Here is a 23,315-nt window from a genome sequence, read left to right on the forward strand (position 1 = left end):
TTCAACATCTACCAATTAAGATCAATAATACTGATAAAATAAATCTAATTAGTTTTTCCAACTGCTCTTTCTACAGTTAGCGATTCGTTTATTTAAATTATGTGATTCCGATTCCAGATTGTGATTCAGTTATTCAGTTATGCGCGACCTGAAAATTGTAATTCATCCAACATCTAAATTTTGTAGAAAAAGAATGTCACAAAAAGCGTCATTTTATGTATGTTATCTTTAATTCTGCCAAAAAAGCAACACAAAACAACCTACAAAGCACAGTAGGCTTCAACTAGCAATAAAACCTGAAACAACTGAATTCTTAAAACATTTGAGTTCATTTCTGAAGTTTGTTTGGCTTGAATGAATCGGTACAACTAAACATAGCATAATTCAAAATGGGTGCCTTCAAAACGAACTAACTTTCCCAAAAGCAGTGTTTCTACATGTTGCTGAAATAACCTTGACATAAATCCAACCACCATCCAATCTTCATTAAAAAAAACTAAACAGAGAACACTTAATTCCATATGCATTGCATTGCAACATAATATATTTCTTAGTTAGGAAATTGAGGATATTGTAAATACTGATATTGATATTGGATATTGAGGATATTGGAAATTGAGGATATTGTAATTGAGGAAATTTAGAGTTATGGATGATTAATTACATTAGTTCATGTCTGTATTTACAAATCTAACTATAGTGATGTAAGTTGCTTGTTGTCCCCCCTCCCCCAAGAAAACTTTGAGATATTGATTTACCAAAATGGAGTTTTCTTAGAATTTAGAACCTTACAAATTTGGTATATACAAGACAAAATTCAAAATAAGAATGAATGATTATGAATAAAATATTCCCCTGCATAATGTTACCTCCGTTAATTTTTCCATTTTTTTAGGAAAAAGAAACAAACCATAAAACTTTAAATAAAGGTCAAAATTAAATATGTATTTAAACACCACTCGCAATTATACTTGTCTACAAAGAGAGGCGGGAAAATACCTTGAAAATCAGCCTGAAGACCTTGTTTTTCTAGAAAATATCGAATTGAGATGTTTCTTATTTTATGTTTACCCCCTTCCCCTCTAAGGGTTAGACCTATGTGCATCAATTCTTGTTATATTCTGTTATCTCAGTATTGAGTCAGCATTTTGGAGGTTAAGGGTATTTGTCAATTGTCCTTTTTTGGGTAAAAATAGCTTTAATTTATGTTCAAACGTTAGACAATAAACTGCAAAGGGACCTGTCAAAGAATCACATTTCTTCCGATTACAATCCAAATTAAAACATAAACAAAAATGAGGAAACAACGACGAGCAATAAATTACAAGTATCAACCTTCTGACAGATAAGGACCAATCTATCAGAGACCTGAAAATGGTTAAAAATAAAGTTCTTTATTCTCCATAATAGCACAGAAACATGGCATTGAAAAAAGCCCAGGAATTAAAATTATGCAAAAAATAAGGTACAAATGAAGACAAATATTGGTCAGTCAAATTAATAGGTGACAGGCTTAGATTTTGAAGACCAAACGAAAGGGTTAGCCGTCCGGTACAGGCCTTCGTCGTAAATCCGACACATATTTATGGAAAATATCACGGTGAGTTTCAGGCGATAGACATTTGAAGCCAAATTTCATCGTCTTGTCATTTTATGGTAAATGCGATAGAGCTAGAAAACAAAGAAACCTACTTGTCTTGCCCCAAGGACAACGGGGACCATACATTCTGGTTCAGTAGCCTGCATAGATTCGTCAATGAGAATAGAAGAAAATTTCAAGCGAGACAGACGAGGATCACCAGCGCCAACACAAGTGCAACAAACAACATCAGCGGCTTCTAATAGTTGACGTTCTGCAGCTCGCTTTAGGATACGATAACGCTTTTCATCGTCACTTCGCAACTCACCCATCTCGTCACGCAGTTTTAAGAGCTTTTGCAATTCAGTATGGCTGAAATCAAAAGGCATAATAATATCAAAGAGTTAACACTTCATAGTAAATTCTGACCAGAAAGGGTATTGCAACAAGCGAAAAGAAAAAAAAAAGCGACATCAAACTAGGGAGAGTAAATGAAATATGTTAAAAGTTATATGATAAAAGTAAAACAATATTCTCGTCAAAATTTCGTGGCTAACTAAACAATCCCATCAATTAAATGTTTTCAATAACTGTATTTCACAAGGTCAGACATAAAACAGCCAAAAAAAAAAGACATTTTAGAAGATCAGGCATAAAACAAAACAAATAGAGAACTTCTATTAAACCATCTACATATATCTACTGGATAATAGCACACATTGATAAAAATGGTACTTATGTTATCCCCCCAATTTGTAATTGGTTGTGTAGTCTTAAAAAACAAAAAAAATTTAACTAAAAGTGTTGCCTTACAAGGGGTAAAATCGATTTAGAAAAGAGAAGATGCAACACTGCAACAGAGTTGAGAGGAGAGAGATGGAAAAAAGGGAGAAGCTTTCCAATTATATACAAAGAAGTTTCCAATAGTAACTTGAAGCTATTTGGTTTTGTTGACAATTAAAGCATAATTAACAACATTTTTAGTATCTAGCATTTTCCACAGTAATTTTTCAGTACTAAGTTCCTAAACAATTATTATAATTCAATAGCTTAATGCAGTACAACATATTAAAAGAGTACTAGGATAAAAATTAAGTAACCTACCCTTCTAGATTTGCTACTTGATTATGTAAAGCTAAAAATGACACAGGCGAATCGATCGCTTCTCTTGATTTAGCACAAAGACGAACCACTTTCAATCCAGTTTTGTGTATCTTCTCAGTCAACTGATCGACGGCAATGTTGGACGGTGCACATACAAGCACAGCACCGTTGCCATTCTTGGCCAAATGGTAGACAATCGTAGCAGAAGTGACTGTTTTTCCAGTTCCAGGCGGTCCTTGAATTAAACTTAGAGGGCGCTGGAGTGCCTGTTTGACAGCATAGACCTAAATTATGGATATAAAGTTTAGTCCATTTTAACAACTGGCTGGTGACAAGATTTGCAAAAAAAAAAAAAAAAAAAAAAAAAAAAAAAAAAAAAAAAGATTGATTACAATTGTGCAAATAAAAAAAACTGCTTAAGATATAGCTTTTTACTTTCCCTTTCACATACAAAAAAGATGTTGCATAGTCAGTTTTTGACACATGTCCGCCTCAAATGGAAAAAAGGCACTTCCGGAAAATTACGACAGTTTGGCTCCAAGAGCCACCCTGTCTTGGAAAATAAAGCAATAAAGCAGAACGAGTCCTTAGAACATCAACACTGACTCAATCCTTAGAACATCAACTTGAAAAAAATCAAACACTAGTTCTATATTTTCCATTCTCTTCAGCTTGTTATTGATTGAATTTTCAGTGCAGTCTTTTTATTCTAATGCTTTCCATAAGCCAAAAAAGACAGGAAACTTCTATTTTATGACTACTATTTATTTTGTTTATTTAAATAACTGAATTTATTTATATCAAATCATTATATATATTTAAAATTTTTAGAAATTTATTTCCGTGAATTTCAAGAATGTTTTTGTAGATTTATTAATCCTATTTATTAGTATAAACAACGTCAAGTACAATGCTTGTCGTATAAAATAAGTCGACTTGCCGCACACATATCACAAATCCCTCCATTTAATCAGTTAGAATCCTCCCGTATCGCGTTTTGGAATTGTAGAGGAGTGCTTAGTAGTTTAGATTTTCTATCCACATTTCTTTATAGTAATCGTATTGGTATTCTTGGACTATGTGAGACTTTTCTTAGTGATGGTAATAGTTCTTTGGTTGGTGTATCTGGGTACAGGATAGTAACTAGAAACAGGTCTGCCCGTTTAAAAGGTGGACTTGCTGAGTTTATTGACCAGTATCTCCCTATCCGTAAAATTACGGATTTAAATGATTTGTATAAAGATATGGACTTTGAATTTTTAATGGTTGAGATTGAGTCTGGCAAGGAGAAGCTACTCCTATGCTTATTTTATCGACCACCGGGATCAAGTGCGTAAAATTTGATTGGTAAGCTGAATTATCTAACACAGTGGATGCCTTTTAAGAACAATGAAGTGGTTGTTATGGGTAATTTTGATAAAGAGTTGGGACAGTTGAGTTAGGAGACCCAAGGACTAAGATCTCTGCCGGTATATTTGCTAACTACTTGCTTTTCTGCCGGATTGGTTCCAACAGCAACAATACCAACACGTATTAGTGAACAGTCGGCATCAGTTATTGACAACATTTTTACGAATTTCAATCTACATTCGAGTTATGTCGTATTAACTGATGAATTGGATCACTCTATGTTACTTGGGGAATTTTTGATAAATAGACTGAAATCTAACCCGAATATAAAAGTAAGAAGGACTATTGATGATAAATCATTACAAAATTTGAGAGCTAAATTGACTTGTAGCGACTGGACTTCAGTTTATGAAGAAACCAACCCAGATGCAATGGCTACCCTATTTATTTAGAAATTCTCTTCGGCCCTTGACTTTGCCTGGCCCTTTTCGAAACGGCGCTCCAGGTATGCTACCCTGAGAAAACCTTGGATCACCCAAGGCTTACTAACCAGTATTGAACATAAAAATATGCTATTCAGTCAATATATTGATAATCCTGATGTACATGGTACAGACTTCAAGAATTGTAAAAACACTCTGACAATCCTGCTCAGAAAAGCTAAAAAGGCTTAATACCATAAGCAGTTTCAAGAAGCAGAAGGATCGCCAAAGAAGATATGGACACTGATAAATGAATGCCTGAATAAACAAAAAACTAATACGTTTCCTGAGACCATAGCCAAGCCTGATGGAACATCTTCAACATCCCAACAAAAAGTAGCCAACACGGTAAATGAATTTTTTGCATGCATTGGAGAAGCAACCGTAGAGGAAGCTTATGGCCTTTCAACTGTCGTCACGGATAATTACAAAAAATACCTACCTTCGCCGTCTTGCTCCTCTATGTTTCTGTCACCAGTCACTGAAGACGAATTGATACATGTTGTTCAATCCATGAAAAAAGATCACTCCGAAGGTCCAGATGGGTCGTCAAATTACCTCATAAAGAACACCATTGATTGCTATGTCGGATTTATCGCACACATCGTCAATTCTTCATTTAAAGATGGCATATTTCCTACTGTCTTAAAGTTGGCGAAAATTATACCGCTCCACAAAGGTAACGACCCCAAGCCGCCTTCAAACTTCCGCCCTATCTATATTCTTTCTGCTTTTTCAAAAATTATAGAGCGCTGCATCTACAACAGACTGATGAATTATCTGAATATGTCTAACTTCTTCAACAAGTATCAGTTTGGATTTAGGCCTGGGTACTCAACCGAACATTCTATAATGGTTTTGCTACAATTTTTGAACGATGCGATGGACCGTAATGTGATACCAGCTACAATATTTGTGGATATAAAAAAAGCGTTTGACACGATTTTTCATCTGATTCTTCTGGATAAGCTTGATAACTGCGGAATAAGAGGTAATACTCTCTTACTCATCCAGTCTTACCTCAGTGGTCGGAATCAATTTGTGGATGGAGGTGCAGTAAGATCGGTAAAAACGCCATGTTTTGAAAAGGTAGGAGCACCACAAGGTTCAGTTCGTGGACCCTTACCATTTTTAATATACGCCAATGACCTTTTGACGCTAACAAAGATGATGGACTTGCTGTGCTATTCATTGACGACACGGCTAATTCTGTCACAGGTTCAGATGAATCATCCGTCAGAGAAAACCTATGTTTTGATCTAAAGAAGCTATTGCAGTGGTTTGCTGACAACCTCATGGTGTTAAACTCTTCGAAAACAAATTTTATCATCTTCTCTCGAATTTCTAATGCCATACCGTCTATTTCCCAAATATCTGTTCGTTTTGATGGATAACTAGTTACCATTGCAAAGAGGGAGTCTTGTAAGTATCTAGGGCTACCGGTTGATGAAAATTTATCTTGGAAACTTCATCTTGATAGGCTAAGGATGCAGCTAGGAAGAAATGTGGGGTTACTGCGGTATCTAAAATTCCACCTCCCTTTCCCTGCTCTTAAGTCAGTTTATTATTCTCTAATCCATTCTTATTTTCATTACTGTCCAATTATTTATTTCAATACTTTCAAATCTCTTATTAAACCCATTCAACGTCTTCGAAATAATGCCCTTCATACGTTAAAAGAACTCCTTCCTTCCCCCCCTTCCCTCCCCGACAAATCCCCTACTAAGAGCCTTTATACATTTTTAAGAATATTGCCAGTTGATCTAGTCCTTACTGCAAATTGTGTCCTTTTCAGACTAAAACAAATAAAAGAATTATTACCATTGGCTTTAAATTCTAGTAACTTCTCTTTAGTTTCTTTGGTCCAGAATAATTATTGTTTAAGAAGTTCAGCCAAATTACCTTGACCTATAATCCGAAATGAAAGATCCAGATTTTCTCCTAAAAATTCAATAATAAAGTTCTGGAAAATTTCTGAAGGTAATATTTGTTCGTATTTTTCAATTCCAGTTTCTATATCTGAATTCGAACTTTATCTAATGAGCTATTATAGTTAAGTATTCATTTATCTGAAGTCATGTTGGCCAGTGCTCTTGTTGATAATTTCTTAACTATGTGGTAAGTTATTGATTTGAGGTGTGGGATGTGGGTTCAGTATTTTGACTGCTTTTCTTCCCAGTATATCTAGTGCATTATCATTTCTTTTCATCGTTTGTTATTATTAATATTATTTCTTTTATTTTTTTAGGGTGCCTGTTTTCGAGTATAACTCACTGTGTAGGCACCCTCTGTAAATATTGTGTTCCATTGATTCCTATTGTAAAAGTTTTATTTTGTATTGTGGTTATTTATTGACAAATTAAATGAAATTTAACTTTAAAAAAAAAAAAAAAAAAAATTACAAACATATTTGACAGCCTACTAGGTATTAAACTGATTTCTATAAAACAGATGAGCTTAGATAATTTGCTTAATTGCTTGCATATTTGGTGAATCTACCGACTCTGCTGGTAGACTTTTCCACTCTTCAGCGATCCTATTAACAAAAGAGACTTCACCTTTCTCACTGATCTTACTTAATCCTTTTACCAGCATAAATCACTTTGTCCTCTTCGTTTACTCTTTTTTTTGGGGGGGGGGATTTACAGGGTGGTAATATTCAAATGTGTTAACAGTTTTTGTTTCATCTAATTTAGGGCAAGAAGCTGGGTTTTTCAAAAACACAAAACCTTTGTTGACCCATTTTTAGTATAGTATAGACCAGGGATGGCCAACCCGCGGCCCGCCGTAAATATTTTTGCGCCCCGCGAGATTCATCACACTTTTATATTCTGCGCCCTCAGGATGCACGCACCTATTGGAACATTACAGATTCGATGTTTCATTCTTAACAATATTGTTTATCGATGCATATACCCCAAGTATTATATTATTATGTTGTATAGCCTAGGTATTATCGATGTATCATGTTATGCAAGTAGTTATAAAAACAGTGAATAACATTCGATCACATGCACTTGCATATCAACAATTTAAAGATTTTCTGAAAGAAAATGAGATTCTGTGTACTTCAGTTGAGTCAGATGCAGTGGCCAGACAGGGTTGCATTTGCGCCGTTTCGGCGCTTTTCTGAGGAGGTTGCGCATTGAATTTTTCGAATCGGCACATTTTTTTTATAGAGAAAATCGTTCATGCAGCGCATTTGACACCAGAAAAATGGAGCTTTCGGCGCATTTTTACTTTTAGAAGGCGCAACTTTAGATCAAGTGACTGGAAAAACTGGTCAGATGGTTAAGTTGTGGAAGACGTTTACAGCGATTTTATCAGTTACGAGAAGAAATTGATTTGATTATGAATAACAAACAAAGATCCTTGCCAAATTAAAAAATGATGAGTGGTTATTGGATTTATGCTTTTTAGTGGATATTGTCAACAAACTCAATGAATTAAAATATATCACTGAAAGGAAAAAATAACCTCATAGTCGATACATTTAATCACATCAAAGCATTTCAGAAGAAATTGTTATCATTTTAATCAATATGGAAAATTAATAATGCTCACCGCTTTCCATTGTTGAAAGAATTTAAGAAATCAAAATGTAACAATTTTAAAAAATATGCAAAAGAATTAAGAAAACTTGCAGATGCTTTTGAAAGCCAACTCAATAATTTAGAGTTGGAAAAAATACACCAAAATTTTAGAAATATATTCATCTCCTTTTCATTTTGAAATTGAGTCTGTCCCAGAATATCTCCAAATGAGATCTGATTGACATACAGTACAACAATGAATTAAAACGCATGTTTGAAAATTCAGAATCAAAAATGGATTTTTTTTTAACATTTATGTCACAAAAGAGAAATTATCCAATTACAAAAATTTGACACAAAGAGTTGTCAGCACTTTTGGTTCAACTCACACCTGCGAATCGTTTTTTTTCTAAAATGAAACTGACACCAATTAAGATGTGCAAATACCCAAATTGAGATCGACTTGCAGAAGTTAAGCGAAAAAGGGGAGAAACAGATTTCGCACTTGTGAAATAAATTTTTTTCCGTGATATTACTTTCTTTATTTCGTTATTTTTTTTAGTGTTATATATTTTTTACAATGCCAATTTAGTATTATTATAGTTATTATATTATCTATGTTTATATGTAAAAATAATAGTAAACATAATTAGTGAAAATTCATTATTTTTCAATTTTTCACTCCAAAAAATATCTATAATAGGCCTAAATATAATATGGGCATATATAATTTTATATTCGGCCCGCGGAGTTATGGCCCGCAAGATAATTTGGGTTGGCCACCCCTGGTATAGACAGTATGTAAGTATAGACATATTTTTTCCAGTACAAATCTTCTTTTTTTTTGTAATACTTTTTGGCTGATTCACTGGAAGTTCCGGCAGAAAAGAAAGATTAAATTCTTGGCAGTAAAAGATAACATTCTTAAAATAATAATAATAATAAAAAAAAAAAAAAACACTTCAAAACACCCAAACTTTGTCAAAATGCAAAACTTCAAAAACAATAACGTAAAACCTGTTGTCAATAAAAAAAATCTCCAAAATTAGTGATTCCAGCATAAAAAAAAAATCGACTAAAGCAAAGATAACAAAATAACGCTAGCAATCGAAGAACAACCTTAAGGTATTCTGTTTGATAAAACAACAAACAAGAAATCTGACAGCAAATGAAAAAAAGAACAATATAAAATATATGTTACCTGTGAACTATTAAGTTCTGGAAGATTTGGAGCAGAAAAATGCTTTGGCACATGCACTCTAAACAAAACATCATCCACTTCATGCCCCAGCAAGCGATGATATATATAACTGGATACTGCAGATTCATCAACAGCAAACTTCCTTAGTGCAGCTTGCATTCTATTAAAAAAGAGAAAAATCTATTAAGAAAAGAAAAATAAAAAACAATATACAAGTGTGCCTCGATCCTACTACTACAATGCCTCTTGCCTCAATTACTACAAGTAAATAAATTTTGGTTTCATTTTAGTTTATGCTCTCTTCCGAGTTAAACACTATAATGCGAGAATTCTTACTTTTTAATACTTAGAAAGTTGCTTTTCAATGGATTTTCAGAGTTACTTCTAGTTGAAGCGCATCAAAGCCTCCCGACCTTTATGCAAAACTTTACTGATTTTGCAGGTTTGCATAATTTTAGACTTATTTATCATCAAAAGTTGATCAAAATTCCAAATACATACGATTGGAAGACAAAACAGCAGAATCAGCAGTTTTTTATACACATTCTCGGTCTCTTTGATAGAAAGTATTGAGTTTCCTTGTTAGCTTAAGGGACACGCTATTGACGCAGGGTTGTCAACTTGTACACTTTTCGTTTGAAATGCACTCTTTTTACCTCAGAGGGGATACCGAAGAGTAAAAATCTCTCTATTTGGGTGTCAGTTTTCATTCGCTTTCAACATCAGTAGTTGGCATATTCGTCAAAAGTGCATTTAATCCAAGGAACAGGGTTGCCAAATTGCACACTTTTCGTGTTAGATGCCCTCTTTTTCACCTCAGAGTAGATCTAGAAGAGGAGATGCGTAAATTTTTTTGACTTGCACTCTTTTTGAGAGAAAATAACTCTTTCTTGGCCTTGAGTTGCACTCTTTTTAGAAGTCGCCAGTTGGCAACCCTGCATTGACGTCCAACAAGGGCACTGAATATGATTTCTTTCTTCTTCTTTTTATCTGATTTCTGTTTATATATACTGAATTAATGATGTGTTTTATCCCCTCTTCTGTACTAAATACCACTTTGAAAAAAATTGCTATTTTAACCGAATGCAAAATATGCTAATTGAATGTAATATTCAGAAAATTTCCATAATTAGATAATGAATTTATCTACGTTATTTGAGGACATTGACTTCCAGTTTAACTACGTCCCAAGCCCTCTCTGTGATGTCACAACTTAGCCCTTCTAATTTAGCCGATTTTTTTTTTTCAAATTTGGCATTATAAACCGACGACTGTTGATGAGAAATAAACATGCACGGTCCAATACCAAAGGTTTTTTGCATATAATCAGGCAAGCATTTTGTTATACGGTGTTTAGTTTAGAAGAGAGAATAACCTAGTTTGTTATATAATTTCAAGTTTGCTTGTTCCCCCTTCTTTTTGGCTAGCAAGAAAAAAGAAAACGAAAATATTTTCTGCAAAAAAAAAAAAAAACAACGTCTGAACCATTCTCAATCTCTTTGCAAATAAGTATTGAGTTTTCTTGTTAAAACTAGTTCGTGGTAACGAACTGTAAGTAAGGAGCGACCCAGCTCAATTGTAACCGAAACTCTAAAAAAACGGAATTTTGATACCAATAGATATATCAAAAGAATTGACTTTTTATGCTGCTTTCAAATATATATGTGGAATTGTGTATTTTTTGCCAGAAGAAAGATCCAAGGATGCGTGTTTATTTGTTTGCTTTTTTTCATGGGTCATCGTATCGACCCAGTGGCCCTAGAATATCGGGAGAGGGCTCATTCAAACGGAAATTAAAAGTTATAGTGCCCTTTTTAAGTGACCAAGAAATTGGAAAGCAACTAGGCCCCCTCCCCGCCCCTTTTTTCCCCGAAATCGTCTGATCAAAATTTTGAGATAGCCATTTTGTTCACATAGTTGAAAGGCCCAATAACTATGCCTTTGGTTATAATATGACCCCCCCCCCCCCCCGAGACCTATTGGAAAGGCCTTTTAGTTAAAAAATTTGCCCATAGTTTGCGCATATTATTTGCTATTGGGATGTATTCATACATTTTCGGGTGGGGGGTGGGGACAAATTTTCTGCTGAGGGTTATTTCATGCAGAGGGAAGTTCCCAGGGAGTGAACTTGTCAGGGGAAATTATACACTGGAGGAATTTGCATGAATTCCTTTACACAGTTATTATTATATGTCTTGCTTTCTCTTTCCCGTCTGATTTTTAAGCTCGAAATGATTAAGAGTAATAGTCCGGTGTAAATTTTCACCGGGATTGAATTGTTTAGAGAATAGTTCCGTGGGGAGGGGTTTCTCTGTGGAGGTGGGGCCAGATTTCCTGGCATTATTTAAAAAAATATAAGAAATTAAATAAAAAAAAACTAGTTTTTTCAACATAAATGAAAGGAGCAACATTAAAACTTGAAACGAACAGAAATAGATACGTATATAAAGGGGGTTGCCCTCTCCTCAACACCTCGCTCTTTACGCTAAAGTTTGAATTTGGTCCCAATCCTTTAATAATGAATCCTGAAGCACAAGGGCCGTTTAATTAGAACAATAAGACGCTTTTTTACTAAAAAACTACCATAAAGAGCGAGGTGTTGAGGAGGGGACAACCCCCTTTATATACGTAATAATTTCTGTTCGTTTCAAGTTTTAATGTTGCTCCTTACTTTCATCTGAAAAAACTTTTTTTTTAATTAGCTTTATGGACACACCAGTAACGTCGAACAAGGGGACCGGGTATAATTCTATGAAAGCCACGTAATCACAGCCTTTAGGGATACCAACTATTTGTAAGTTATACTTACGACTAAAGCTGAGACTCACACAGTAGAACCTAAGTGACTCTTGGCCGCGTACCAAATTCCCTGACAAGAGCTTGTATTGTGTCCACCAAAGTCACTTGCGTCGTATAGCTTTTTGCGTTTTTAGCTACACACCTCCCAGGATTTTTTTTTTTTTAATTCGATAAAAATAGCCGTGCTTCAAAAATCTCATTAGATCTGGAGAAAAATCCCCTGTTTAGCATAAAATACACAAATAAATTTCAGATTTAATCCGATAAAATAAAGATTAACAATATTAATTACCCATTCTTTTCTAAAATTTTGTACTTTTCCAAGGATGGCACCAAACCCTGCAGCAGAAGTGGTATAGCTGATTTTTATTCTCTGGCCGCGACCTTTTTCAGGCTGGATGCTTTTAGGTGACTGAAAGCCAATTGATAGGGTTTATAAAATTGCTGTGAGCATCAAATTTTAGAGCAACAAAACCCGAATTCTATTGATCTAAACCTTGAGAAGAACACAGTTTATATGCAGTTTTCATACATATATTATTTCTAAAAAAAAACAGTTTTTTCCCAAAATTTCAACAAAAAATGGGGGGTGGGGTGGGGTGAGAATATCAACCCTCAAAATGAAAGAATAAACATCACAGCTGAAGAAATTTATATATTTTATACGAAGTTATTCACACTATTAAAAAGAGGTTTATTGGCAATTCTCATTTATTCTATTTATTTCATTCTATTCTTATTATCTCATTTCAATTTTAATGGACGATAAAGGTGCTCCTGCTCTATTCCACTATTTTTTAATATTCGTGTACATTTTTTTTCTCTTATAAAATCAATCATTGGTACGAACCTATCGAAAGATGTCGATTTCCAGATAAAGTCAACGACAAAATTCGATGTACAATCCATTGGAGAATTGCTGTTTGGCCTCAATTCGATTCCAACTTCCTCGCCAAAGTTATCTGGGACTTTGATAACGTGGCCAATGCTAGACCAGGGCTTGTGAAGCTCACCAACATATCTCAGTCGGAGTTCATCACCTTGCATGAGTCTCATGTCTGAATCTGCCTTAACAATGACAAAATAGGCAACAGTTCTCTTATTCAAACCCGTTTCCCAGCGAACGGTAACGTTCTCTTGGGTTTGTGATTCTTTAAGTCGCTTATCGTAGTCAGCTTCCAGTTTTACAAGTGGACCAAATATATTCTGGTACTGATAACCATCTTCATACCTATTCAAAAGAGATAACTCTTAATGACTTTTGATGATTATTTTCAGTCATCTCATAAACTACAACAATTTTTTTATGTGATCCATTTGGAATTTGACCATGTACATGTCATTATAACGATTAAAAAAAATTAAAATTTGTGATAACTGTTTTTTAAATATTTTCGTATTATTTTATTTTTGTACTGATTCCATGTTTCACACAGATCTTACTGAACTTATATAATAACAAAACGGGACAAGTTTTATTTTACATGTTTTTCCTCAGACAAGTTAAAAAATTTTAATTTGAAAGATATAGTCTGGCGTTCTAGATATTGCAACCTGAAAATTCAAAAACTGTCGGATGAAATATCTGTAAAATATTTGAGTCATTCCACACATTCAATGAAAAACAACATTTTCATCAAAATTAATAAAGATTCTCATTCACGTACTACAACACGTTTTTTTTACGGCCGATATATTCCAGAAAAACATATAACAGATATTGGGTATAAAACAAAATGTTGCTAGAAAGAAACGTAGGGAAATCGAGGGGAAAAAAAGCCTATGCAGCAAATGCCGTTTTTTCACCATTTCAAAGAAACACAGAGAGAAAATTCAATGAAGAAAAGTGACAAAACGAGACTTCGGCCAGTAGCGAAAATACTTTTGTCTTTTCACTACTGGCAGAAGTCTCGTTTTGCCTCTTTTCTCCATTGAGTTTTCTCTCTTTGTTTCTTTGTCATGGCTGGCCAGTTCGGCTTAAGATCTTTCATATTTCAGCATTTCTGACCCCATTTAAGCTCCAGTCAAATAAATTCTTTTATTACTCCACTAAAAGATTGATCGTCAACATTCATGGCAATATGAATTATCCGTCATTTATCTTAAAATGAACGATGGTAACTTGCGCTGTAAATTATGAAGTATATAAGAATGTACGGTTAATTTCAGAGCTACAAATCAAGATAAGAAACAAGCTATTCTGAAGATTGCGTTCCTTTCTTATTAGTTTTTAGTGACTTCTTTCCTTTTTCGATTAGAATCACTTTGCTACATCACTTTGCTGTTAAACATTCAGATCCTGATTTGAACACCAATTCGACAATCAATGGCAAAATATAATCTCTAATTTAAACTTTAGATCAAAATATATCTCTTTTCCCTGTCTTAAGAAGAAAATAACAAGTTTTCCATGAATAAAAAAAAAAATCCTTAATTCTAGAATTTATTATAAAGAGAATATAGAAAATAGCCCAACATACCACAGTTTATTCTCATAAATTGGGCTTAAAATGCCATCTATATCCTAATAGCTGCACTAGGAAGCGATTGACAAGATTCCATAGAAAAAAAAAAAAAAAAAAAAAAAGAAAATGGGGAATAGCACTTTGAAATTATATGCTAAAACAAAAACTCTGAATGTAAACAATAATCCCAGTAATCAGGATTTTAATGATTTATTATAGTTTAATTACTGAAAATGGCCGATTTACTCTTCGACAGTCCACCCAAGCCTAAAGCTACATTTCAAAGCACTGTAGGTTTTGGAAATTAACATTTAACTAAAATATCAGCCCTAGCCACTTCAGTTACATACTGATAAATTCTAAGCGTTTTTCTTTCCAGAATCGAACTTCTAAATTCTAAAGTCATGTCCTGACTTCTAAATTGTAACATCTACAAAAATCCTAACAATAATATATTTCCGTCTTTTGTACAAGTAAATAAAGGGACATACCGAAGAAGGACATGTTGTGCTTCTTCATCTACCCCTGGTTTTTCTAAATCTTCAAATGTAGCATCTGGATTCTCTTTCCAAAGTTCTTCGAGCCTTTGAATCTGATTGGCCGTCACTTGACGTGCTCTCAGCTGTTCAGCTTCCGTAGGAATTCGTACGAGCCAAGACAAAAAAGAACGATCTGATATTAATGGTTTCCATTGATCCACGTCCCTAAAAAGGAATAACAACTGCTATTAGCATACTGACCTACTAGCTTAGAGAAATATGACCAATAGCAAAACTTATCACAAAATAAGCATCGTCAAAAGAGTAGAAAAATAAGAGATAACTGGAGCTTTATATAATTTGTAAGTGTCTATAATTCTAAAGAAAATTCATTCATTTGTGTAAATTAATGCACCAAAGATGTAGAACCAACTAACAGACCCAATTATCTCAAATGGTTGAGCACTAGACTCCCACTCTCTTTCCACGAGCTAGAGCCTGACATTAGGCTATTTTCTGTCAATAAAATGTAAAATATTGACGAAATGTTATGTTAATTTGTTAGAAGAAGTGGTAAACGTTGAGAAAAATCGATATTAAATGATTTTACGCGTGCAGATGGATAATGAGATCGATTGAAGGAAGGAGAAGGGGTGCTATCTTCGTAAATGAGCATCCCAAAGATTCAGTTTTGCAAGTCTACCCTATTTGGGCTCAAGAATGGAAGATTGAGTTTAAACTTTCCCCGTCAGAGACAGTTCTGACGGAGGAGGAGATATTCTGTGGTTAAGGCGACTTTAAATTTTGTGTTGGAAAGGGAAGCGATGTATTTGCCTATTATAATTCTTTGTCTCTATGTATATTGTTATTATTTTCCAAGCATGTGACACTTTATTGAAACTAATTGAGTTATTTGAGGAAGAAATTGATTAGTCTATCTTACTCAGTCACTATGTTTTAATCTTAGAATAGTAACAAACATGTCAAACCACCTCATCAAAGTACCGCAGCTACAAACACGGCATATTGGTATCCACTCGAGACCCAGACACTGACAGACACCATTCCAACCTAATCAGCTTCAAATTTCTGCTTTTGCCTTCTTCCGCAAAATCCCAAAAATTTATGATCAACTTTTAGTTCTATACAAGACAAACCATAAGCTTCATACTTGCCTCTTTTTTCTTCTTGGGAAATTCATAAGAACAATCCAAAAACTAAATAAGAAAAATTATGACTACTACTATAGAAGCCTTGTTTCAGTATTAGTCCAGTAAATCTACGGAAAAAATCGACAATCTTGGACAAAATTGCAATGTAAATGAATTTTACACCATTTTGTAGAGAACAAAATTATGTGCAACATACTAAAAGTCCCCAAGAATCCACTTGACGGAACAGGGTGAAAAACGGGGGGAAAGGGGAAAATCCAGAGGAAAACTCGAAAATCTATGACCGGTAGTTTTTGATGCTGAGAATGGCACTCTTGATGCTCTTGGGTCCAAGAAGATCGAATATGCGTTTTTTTTTATTGCTGTGTAATAGGTCGTCCCCCCGTTTCCCACTTACAGGGGGAAAAGAGGGGGGAAATAAAGATCCTGTACAGAGTCTGCAAGACTTACTCTCTGGGGTTCCCCAGTGCGAGAAGAATGAATATGTTACTTTGATTATTCTGGCATTAGCCTTTCCTCCCATTTTCCAGTTACAAGGAAAAAAGAGGGGGAGATCCAGATATCATCTTAAGGAAAAAGATAGTCAGGCGACTCTATAGAATTTGGAGAGGAGACAAAGGTCTATCAACTCGGTTTTAAAACCCTTTTATTACCGTTTTGACGAGATACTATTTCCTGATGCTTCTCTTTTCCTGTTTGGTAGAGATCCACTAATGATGCATTTACACATCGTGGAAATCCAAGCGGATAGTGAAAACCGAGCTGATTTTTCGACCGGTTTTGTGCTCAGTTTTCACAATCCGCTCGGATTTCCACTATGTGTGAATGCGGCATAAGTCTAAGTGCATACACATGCTGCCACCTAGTGAGAGCTTTAACATAAGCATTGGACAAATTTTACTGATCATGAAGACAAGACAGTTTTGTTTTTAAAATTATCAATGAGAACTTCCGGAAGAAAGTGAAGGTTCAAAGCAAGCAAAGGGAAGGCCTGTGGGAGGAGAGTTCCAAGCACGCAGACAAAGTCGGTAGGGGTTTTTTCCTTTACCTAATTTTGCAGCGACATCTAGCGACATGAGTTGAAAAAAATACAATGCTTTTGGTAGATGGTACTAAGATTCTTTGTCATTAAGACGATGATTTGCATTTTACCATGAGATGGCTAATGCACTAACGCCCAAGCCACAATTATAGTCACATTTGTGGCTAAACCTAATGTCTTGGATACGAATTCAACGTCAGACTACTGACCTAGGTTTGAAATTCACGCTAGCCCATCCCTTCAAGGCTTTATCTAAAGTGGCGCTCAGAAGCGGGTCGCAAAGTGCTTTATGTCCACTTTACGACCGGTCGTACGGTTTAAAGTACATACCAGCAGTGATCTAAAGTGGTCGTTATGGTCCTAAAGTGAATTCAAACTTTAGTGAAAATTTGGAGCGTTCCTTGTAGCTCTGGCTGTTTTCAGATACTTTATGTTGTGAGGCAGAGCAGAAATAAAAGCAAATAATTTGTGGTACTTGGAAAGTGCGACGCGCCATATTTAAGACGCAGGCTGTATAGTTCCTAAAGTCTATTTTTTCGTCTGAACGAGCGGTAAACCTTACGTACAATTTAAGGTAATTTGCTTCTCACTTTTAATTGGTCAAAATTCTTAACTGCGCCTCCTGGCTTGAGACTGATTAGAGGTGTGGAACTCAGAAATCTTATGGACAGATTCGCTTTGTGGGTCGTTTTCGTGTCCAAAACAGGGCTTAGGTTTGGGTTTAGCCACAAGTGTGACTATAATGTGGCTCGAGCAAAAAGCTCTTCTATCTTGCATAATCAATTTTTGTTTGCAGTTTTCATTTTACACCCTATTCATGATGGAAGAAGATGAACGTTGCAAGCTCTGCAGCCGCAGCATCCGTACTGTTAAAGTGTCATAATCACAAACAAAGGAGCTCTTCGGATCAACGAGGCCAGTATGGAACGAGATGAAAAGGTAAAAGTTGAAGACCGCGAAATGGTATACAGTCAATACAGAAAAGACTACTGTCGTCCGACGTCCATAGATTAGCTCGTACAACGAGAGAAGGACAATTCTGGTGATACTGAAGTTTCTCTAAACAGATCCAGTAGATCTAGTCAAGACGCTTACGATGCGAAGTCAAGCTGTATGTTTTGCAATACGAAGCTAGTCCTTCCGTCTGAGACGAAAAAAAAAAAAAAAAAAAAAAAATGACGAGTGCCAAAAAGTGACCACAATTGAAGTGAAACATTCGATTCTTCAGTGTTGCGATTCTAGGAAAAATGACGATTGGGATAACGCTGTCCGTAGCAGGTTGAATTCTATAAGCTAGGATTTGCATGCAGCTGATGCAGTGTATCATAAGACATACTAGTTTAACTTCAAAACTCCCAGAGAGATGCCAAACCGTTACACTAGTGCAACTGATCCGGTGAACACTGCTGAAAGACCACAGGGGAGTACGAATCGAGATGCATTCATTAAAGCTGTTAATTATTTCGAAGAACTCGAAGATGAACAGTTTACAGTGAAAGATAAAGCAAAAAGATGAGGCTTTTTCTTGGACCAGTTAAGTTAGTGCAGTGTACAGACTCTGACTACCCGAGCCTGAGCAGTATATAAGAAAAGGAGAAAGTTGTGAATTTCTTACCACAATCTCTGAGGCTGCTTCTTTCTCCGCTAATCGCGGCATCAGACGACCTTTTTTCGCTTATATGCAAGCACACCTTAGAGCCCAGCTATACCAACACTCTCGTTCACATTTTCTCATCGAACAGCTGAATAGGCTTGGTTTTTCTATTTCTTACTCTGAAGTGATTTGATTTGAGCGTTCTGCCGTAACTCATGGTACAGAATTTCCAGGGATGACTTCTGGAACTTTTATCCAGTTCATTGGTGGCAATGTCGACAACGACATTTGCACTATCGACGGAGAAGGTACTTTCCATGGGATGGGCATGCTTGCTGCTGCCACACCAAAACTACCCAAATTTCTAATCATAATCCGAAGGGCAGTTGTAAAGCTTGAAGTACTCCAGCAGGTTGGACAAGCTGTACTTTCTATGGGGTGGGCATGTTGGCTGCTGCCACACCAAGGCTACCCAAATTTCCAATCATAATCCCAAGAGCAGCTGTAAACCATGAAGTACTCAGCAGGTTGGAGAAGCGCCTTTCTTCTTCTACAACAGAAGCCAACTGGAGAACAGTCCTGTGTACAAACCCACCCCGACCATCAGCTTCGACAAGATCGATGGCATTAACCTACTAGGGCATGCAAGCTGGATATATGACAAGAAACGGGTCAGATGGAGTGGATTTATGCAAGCATTTCATCATGGGTCACACAAAGACGCTTCGTCGATTGTTTTTCTGCCTATAATCAACTATGATCCCTCCGATCTTTCTTGTGTATACACGACCTTAAGTTTTATCTCCCGTAAAGCACGCCAGCACAGAATGGTGCCAGTTGTGGCTTTCGACCAACCTTTGTACATGAAAGCGGTGAACATCATCAATGCTGAGCCTGCTGATAGTCCTCTAAAAGCAGTCCTCTAAAGAGCGATCGGGCGCTTGATGACGGAAACAGGAATAAAAGAAGTGCTCGAATGTCTATATGCCGATAACACTATTAAGCATATCCTTAACAGTAAGGCTGTTTCAAAAGCCATGAGAGCACTCGAGCTCATAGATTCAGCAATGCAGATCACTCTCATTTGCAAATCGTATGTTTTCGACTGCACAGATGACATATGTGCGAGTCATCAAGACTTTGCAGAAGCTTTGGCAATATATATGGCTCTACTGAATGATGAAGTAGCCCTCGAAGACTCATCCAACACAAACGTAGTGCGTCGAATCCAAACTGCAAAAAATGGCTTCAGTATTCAGAAACGTTCGGAGTACTTAAGAATCATGAGAGAAATCGGACCTGCTCCGCATCACCTGCTAAATGTGATTCGTTGCAGCTGCACGCGTTCCAATTGTGACACTTCTCGCTGTAGCTGCCGAAAAAATGGATTGCCTCGCACACTTGCTTGCAAAGACTGCCAAGGGATTGCATGTTCCAATAAACATGTCTTTTTTTATAACGGTGAAGAGACGATGTTTAGTACAAATCCTTGATCTTATCCTTTTTAGTTCAATCAAAACCGTAATTATCTTTTGCTGTGATTACCGAAGTTACCTGATTTGTTTCGTTTTTTACATGTAGTTTTGTCTTATGATTCTATTATATAGTCAAAGTAAATCTGCCCCTTTAGTGTGGCAGATAGTCAAAATATATAGTCAAAGTATTTCCCCCTTTAGTGTGGGAGGAATCTGCCCACGTAATCCGAAAACCCGATGCATTGTCTCCCCTACGGTAAAAACACTGCAAAAAAGCAAGATACGAATCTAATACCATGTTTTTTGAAATCATCAAGTCAAAAAACCTAGGAGGCAACATTTTGACCAGCCATATAGCACAACTCTCGAGGATACTGCTTTCCCCCTCCCTCTCCCACACTAAAGGGGGAAATAGAACTAAGTCCAGCGATAAAACAACACAACATTCTTTTTTCGATTTCTCCGCGCAGAAAAAGAGCAGACGTAAAGTTCAAGTGCACAATAAATCTGCCCCTAAATTTTTACTATTTTCCCCCTTTTCCCCTGTTTTTTACCCTGTTCCGCCAAGGGGATTTTTGGGGATTTTTGATATATTGTACAGCATTTTTTTCTCTACAAGACGGTGTAAAAATATTTTATATTGCAATTTTGTCCCAGAGTTTCGTAGATTTACCAGACTATATGCCTGAAGTCTATATGGACAGGTTTAAGTTAAAAAAAAAAAAAAAAAAAAAAAAAAAAAAAAAAAAAAAAAAAATCAATCCTTGCCACTAAACAATTGGAGTTGAGACATTTACGGTTATTCTATAAGAAATGTATTTTTCACTTTTTCAAATGCAATTAAGTTTTGGTTTATCAGATTTGTTCGTCTTTTGTATATATCAAAATACCTTGACTATAGGAATTCCTTAGATAACAATCTATGGAGAAGAAAGTTAAGGCTATTTGTGAAATATCAGCTAAACGTTAATCCATCCTCTATTAGCATTTTCTTTCTCCAATTAATCTTAAAGACTTTAAAAACAACTTTAGTTTTATATATAGAACTTATTTTAACCTTTGGACAGAAATCTATAGGACTTCATAATCACTCAGCTTATTCCAACCAAGACTACTTGATTTTCGATACTGTTGGTCCCCATTAATAATTATGTTGATTAAAGATTATAACAACACACTTTACAACACTGAAGCTGCCAATACATTTAGGTATGAATCAAAAATTCTGAATACCATTACAAGGACACAATTAAAATCTGGACAAAGAGGGTAGCGGGGAAGCTAAACTCTCTCCATATGTCCATAATTGGTGGAAAATCCTTAGAAATGAACACGGAATATAACAACGATTAATAATGAGAGTACTAATCTCTCATAAGTTTCCTTCATATAGTCGTCCCTAATGTAGATAGCACAAAAATAAAAACAAGGTCGAATTCCCAATAAAAGAGGCATGACAGTAACTCCAAAATGCTATGGGTTCCTTTGAGATTTTTGTCAGTCTGGAAGAACTGTCCACATCTCTTTAATTGGAACGTTCGAAAATACAAAGTAATGAATTGATACAAGTTGCCAGACAAACCAAAAATTCAAACAAATGTTTGCCAAACACAAGGCTATAGCAACTGAGGCTGATTGCTTGTGAAATTTATGCACCCGGGAACAACAAATACTGCCAATTATTATTGAAACTTTCCGAGGACGTCACACCTTGCTGAAGATTATTGGCGGTGTTTTAGGAAAAGTGTAATACAAAACATGTTCACAGATGCTACTTAAGCCTCAATCGTTAAAACGGCTATGTAGAGAAGTAACCTTGATTTCACATTACTTTTCGTACGGCACTTGGCAGGCTTGTAAATATGTACATATTTTTTTAACGAGTATTTTTTGAAATACTTCAAGAGATGGCCTTTTTTTATCAACAAATTGAGTGTTTCACTTTAGTTGCTTCGGAGTTGGCCACGTCACCACTGACGATATTCACCTCCAGCGACTAAAATTAGTCATGATGCTATTTAACGCATGTCTTCTAACCGCAGACTTTGCTTAGCATCATTTTCGTTTGCAATTCTCGTTTTGCTTGTCTTCTAATCACAGATTTCAATATGTACCATTTTTATTTTCTATTCATTTTTATGCTCGTTGTTGCACTTCTAACAGTAAATTTCCTCAAGGACTATTTTCGTTTGCAGTTCATTGTGATTCTCGCTGTCGCTTATCTTTTAACCGCAGTTTCCGCAGTGCGTAATTTTAATTTGCAATTCAATTTGAATCTCATTGTCCCTTGGCCTATAACCCCAGAGTTCATTGTGTGTCATTTTCGTTTGTGATGCTTGTTGTCGCATGTCTTCTACCAGCAGATTTAGTTGTGTTTTTGCATGATATTATAGGTACCAAACAATGTTTGATACGATCACCCCTGAAAAAAAAACGAATTTTCCCAAAAGCGGTGACCTATCTAGATCATATTTCACCTTTTATGAAAAAGTTGCCTTATAGATGATTAAATTACCTATTTAGTGTCCAAGCAAAGGACCCCCTACGCAAGGAAACGAGGGACTATCTCAATGACCATGAAATATAAACAAAATCCTATAATTTATTAGGTTGTAGTAGTAATTAAGAATAGCAGAGGGATTTTTACTGAAGCTAACTGATAATGTGAAAAGTCAGGATATAAATCAAACTATGATAATTGTTTTTCTTACCCTTATCAAGATTTCAAGAAAGCATTACATGGAATTGATTGTGATCGCGAGAGCCTTACAGTTAAATGTACAAACTTAATCATCAACAAGAACAACAACACAACTTACCAGTTCATATCTTTCAGTGAGCTTTGAGCAGCACAGGGCTGACGACACAGTAGAACAACTACAGAATCAGCCTTTGCCGGAATAAATCCAAGCACAAATACATTCCTCAGTCCACAAGAATAACATTCCAGTACAGTTTCGCCAAGTGGCCCATCTTTATGAAGGGTTACCTCCTAGAAAATTGAAAGAGAAAATAACTACTCAAGACTGTTATTTAACAT

General features: G+C 35.6%; 1 protein-coding gene across 1 annotated transcript in view; it reads right to left on the bottom strand.

The window, feature by feature from the left end:
* The window catches only part of Upf1 (Upf1 RNA helicase), a 74,416-nt gene that overhangs the window by 22,011 nt on the left and 29,090 nt on the right, over nt 1–23,315 (bottom strand). The window contains exons 4-9 of the mRNA XM_089087116.1: nt 23,095–23,267; nt 15,005–15,217; nt 12,899–13,279; nt 9,250–9,409; nt 2,684–2,967; nt 1,693–1,951 (exon numbers count right to left, since the gene is read on the bottom strand). Coding sequence (XP_088943242.1) covers nt 1,693–1,951; nt 2,684–2,967; nt 9,250–9,409; nt 12,899–13,279; nt 15,005–15,217; nt 23,095–23,267 — 1,470 coding nt within the window. The remainder of the gene's footprint in view (nt 1–1,692; nt 1,952–2,683; nt 2,968–9,249; nt 9,410–12,898; nt 13,280–15,004; nt 15,218–23,094; nt 23,268–23,315) is intronic.

Source organism: Artemia sp. Qi Xiang Cuo, chromosome 1, assembly GCF_049724085.1.
Source record: "Artemia sp. Qi Xiang Cuo chromosome 1, ASM4972408v1, whole genome shotgun sequence".
In the NCBI taxonomy this organism is placed as follows: Eukaryota; Metazoa; Arthropoda; class Branchiopoda; order Anostraca; family Artemiidae; genus Artemia; species Artemia sp. Qi Xiang Cuo.